The sequence below is a fragment of the Sinocyclocheilus anshuiensis genome, unplaced genomic scaffold (assembly GCF_001515605.1).
Source record: "Sinocyclocheilus anshuiensis isolate Anshui unplaced genomic scaffold, SAMN03320099.WGS_v1.1 scaffold1678, whole genome shotgun sequence".
Lineage (NCBI taxonomy): Eukaryota > Metazoa > Chordata > Actinopteri > Cypriniformes > Cyprinidae > Sinocyclocheilus > Sinocyclocheilus anshuiensis.
Genome location: NW_015542445.1, coordinates 81,266 through 85,595, shown reverse-complemented (window position 1 = coordinate 85,595; position 4,330 = coordinate 81,266). Strand labels below are relative to the sequence as shown.

The window sequence follows — 4,330 nt, the reverse complement described above, 5'->3', positions numbered from 1 at the left end:
AAATGTTGCATTGCACTTCATTTGTTTGTGGCTGCTAATGGAAATCGGACCACGTGGTCTGATAGCTGCTACCGGACGTGTCTGAATTCAACAATGTAAATGTGAATCTAATACTAGAGTGGCTCAGTGTAATGAGAAACTCCACTTATTGATCGCACGCCCACTCAAACGGCGTGATGTGATTATGCTTTTCCCATCAGGATGACTGTTGGTGGTTGTTAGACATTATTCTTCCTGACAAACTACCTGCAGCCGATACAATTTCACTTGCAATACAAAAAAAAAAAGAATGTTGCAATACTAGTTTTACTCCATTGGATCCAAGTTTATGTGCACCAAAGACCAAGATTGGTTTTGTGTTTAGTTAATTAGCTGTCTGTCGATAATACATTTCCTTTCTTTTCTTTCTCTACAGGCGTAAAAGACTTCATATTCCCATATAGCAACGTGTCAACTGGTGATAATGAGTCTCCTGACACAACTCAGATTGTTACTGTGGAAGAACTTTACTCTACGGAGGAGACAGAAGGTACACACACACACACACACTCACTATATTTTGGGAGAACAGCCCATGAACCGGTTTGTAAAGCCATGATTCTGCCTACTTTGCTATGCATCTAATGTCAGTTGTTGTGAAAGAATGCTATCTTTATTTGTTGGCCTGCTGATCCTGTCATGACAGTTTCAAAAAAGTTATTTCGCAACAGATATATATTTTTTTCTCAGTAGACTTTCTGTATCTGATTTGAATCTCTGATGGCATTTGCTTCAGTAATGTTCATAACTGATGATGATTCATCAGCCATTCTTACAGTTTTTTATAAAACATGTGTTATGTTACAGTTACCAATAAAGGTACAACTAACTGGAAAGCTAGCTTTATTTACCTACTAAAGCCAATTTTACTCACATTTGGCACCTCCGTGCAAATTTTATTACAGATTTTAATACAGATAAACATACTAAGTAAATTCGGTCTAATGGGATTATTTTCCATCACAGTAAAAATGAAATACAATAAAATATTGACTGTTTATAGTGTTATTTAAAACCTACTTTCATCCAGAAATCGGGGCCCTCTGGAGCTTTGGTAAATCCAACACTGCGTTTATATAATTTTTAGACAATAAATATTGAAATATATATAAACCATGCATTATGTTACATTTAGCAATCAAGTTTCAACTAACTGGAGAGATGGTTTTACTTACTCACTAAACCCAAATTTACTCACATTTGGCACCCGTATGTACTTTAACGTGCTGATTTTACTATGGATTTTAATACAGATTTACTAAGTAAATCTATAACTTACTAAGTAAATTCAGTCAAATGAGAATGTAAAATAAAATATCAAATCAATAAATACATTTACTATTTATAGCACTATTTAAAACAATTTCTTCCAAATATCGGGCCCCTTTGAAGCTTTGGTATAATTCAAACGCTGAATTTAGATTATTAATTGATTATTAGTAAATATATCCATCTTTTTACCTCTTTTTAAACAAGTTTTATTGATTTTGAATTTTTTTATTTTTATTTTTTTTTCTATTTTAAGATACAAAGTGAGGGTGTGAGACGAGGGTAAATCTATTAAATGTACACAAGGCTTTTGAAAAGCAGACAAAATAAAATGATAGTAAAACGTTTCTAATACACTTTTTATGACCTTCATAAAATAAATAAATGTATTAATTAATTAATAACAGCAAATAAATAAATAAATAATTTAAATCTGTTCAATCAAGCCCAAGGACATAAAAGTCCCCATTAAAGAAACACTCGAATACACATTGTAGTCTGTTGTTTTTAGAGAAAGAGGAGGCTCTAGCTGACCTGGAGCAGGTGTTCGTAAGAACAAGCAGATTTCATTGGTCTTTAGAGAGTGAAAAACAGTCTCACCTTCACAAAGGCTGCGAGACACACGCGTTGGATTATTCATCACCTGCAGAAACAGCAGCACAGCGCTGACTGTCGCATCTCTGGAGAAAATGATTGATGAGGAATGTCACCCCCTCAAAGACAGAAACCACAGACTCATGCGATGAGAGCGAGTGAGATCAAATGCTGTGGATTACAGGGTGTGGTCAATTCATCCGCTGCGGTAATACCAGTAATATGCATCATAATGCTGGGGGTGGCCAGCGTCAAACTAGCGGTGTGTAGCATAGTTATTTATTAGATAATGATGAGCAAACAGAGCATCTAATGCACAAAAACGCACCCTTCTAAACAAAATAATGCTCCAGTCACATGATTGATCAGATATTTACACCTGCGGACATTTGCTTACACTCTTAATAAAGGTTCTAAAGGGGTTTTTCCACAGTGATGTCAAATAAGAACCATTTTTGGTTCCAAAAAGAACCTTTCAGTGAACACTTCTTAAAAGAGCCAGCTTTTATAGTGTGAAGAACATTTTAATAATCTAAAGAAACTTTTTCCACTATAAAGAAATATTTGTCTAATGGACAGATTCCATGCATTTGAAGAGACAACCTATATTTTAAAGCATTAGTTCACCCAACAATGAAAATGTGCTGAAAGTGTGCTCACCCTCGGGCCATCCAAGATTAGGATGAGTTTGTTCTTCATCAGGCTTGGAGAAATGTAGCATTGCATCAGTGTCTCAGCAATGGATCCACTGCAGTGAATGGGTGCTGTCAGAATGAGAGTCCAAACAGCTGATAAAAACATCACAATAATCTACAAGTACTTGTAGCGTCTGGACCAATCAGACACACCATTTCTCATTTGATTTAACAAATCAATTATTCATTAGATTAACAAACGTTCACAGACCCCTCAAGTTGTGTAGATTATTGTGATGTTTTTATCAGCTGTTTGGACTCTCATTCTGACGACACCCATTCACTGCAGAGGATCTACTGGTAAATTTTCATTTTTGTGTGAATTATTCCTTTCTTGCATTTTAAGTGGCCCAACATGTCACATTTCACAGCAAACAACACTTAAAATCACTCACAGAATGGATAGGCTCATTTTAGGACAAGTCTTAGTCACTTAAATCACTTTTAGTCCATGCTTTAAAAAAGTGCTTATGTTTTCAGACACTTAAATGCATGTTATTTGCAATTAAATGAAAATGTATTATAGTTTGAAGTTATATTAAATGCAATTTAGAGTGTTTTTGACCCACTTAAGTACTTGCACAGTTTTAATGCAGCTTCATAATTCTAATTTGACTATTTTCGGGCTCTGATTGGACAGACTTTGGGAGAGTGTGCGTAACTGGATTTGTCATTTTGATGGCATATGATTGGATGTGCTGATTTCTGAGTGTAGTATACTCCGTCTGACTGACTCTGTGCTGAACGCTGGCTGTTTAAGAGGCCTCACTCGTGTCAAGAGCCGCCGCTCGCTGCGCTGGGCAGGTGGGCGGAGATTTGATTCATAAACGGCCTCCGTCGAGCACTTGTGCTGCTCTAATGGTCTCTCTGATGGTCTGATCTGCAATTACAAGAGAGAGACACACAGACAGACAGAGCGACATCTGCGTGCATCAAAGTGCGGTCTGTCAAAAAACGAAGAGCTTAATGTTTGGAAAAAGCGTCAGTTTTGGTGCAGAAATATGAATGTGTTCCATAAAAGAGCCTCAAGTTGTATTAGGATGTATTGCATGTAAACTAGTGAGCTTAACCAATTCCCCGTGCCTGTCATTAACTCCTCACCTGCCGTCATGCTCACCTGTCTAATGCGTTTCTAATGAGACGTGCTCAAACTAATGGAGCCTGACGACTGCAGCGGACAGCCGGTGAGACAATGAGAGGTGAGAGGTGAAGAGGAAAAGAGATAATAGCTGTGCACCAAAATACAGTATTTTAAAGGGGCAGTTCACCTAAAACTGAACATTCAGTATTTCATTATTCACCCTCATGTCATTACAAACCCGTATGAATTAATTATTGCATGAAACATAACAGTGGAGTTTTACAGTGGGGGTGATGAAGCCCAAACACAGTTTGCGCGTAAAAGAAGTGCAGTTGCTTTGGTTGCGTCTTCAGTGTTTCTTGATATTTAGCTTTTTTAATCAGATAGCTATTCCATCTAAATAACAGCAAAAACAAACAAACAACAAAACAATCCTTTCTGTTACGTTAATGTTGGCTGCAAACTATGGAAGCGTTTATATAATAATAATAATAATAATAATAATAATAAAGGTAACTGTGAAATTTCACAACTCTTTTTTTCTTGCAATGCTGAGTTTCTCACAATTCTGAGGGAAAAAAAAGTGAATTGCAAAATACAATGCAGAAGTATGACATAAGCGCAGATTTGAAGGATATAGACTTTATATATA

General features: G+C 36.4%; 1 protein-coding gene across 1 annotated transcript in view; it reads left to right on the top strand.

The window, feature by feature from the left end:
* Positions 1–463: 463 nt before the first annotated feature.
* Positions 464–4,330, top strand: part of LOC107693596 (ATP-binding cassette sub-family A member 1) — a gene marked incomplete at its 3' end in the record, with an annotated part of 79,802 nt that continues 75,935 nt past the window's right edge. The window contains exon 1 of the mRNA XM_016493044.1: positions 464–529. Within this exon, the coding sequence (XP_016348530.1) occupies positions 464–529 (66 nt within the window). The remainder of the gene's footprint in view (positions 530–4,330) is intronic.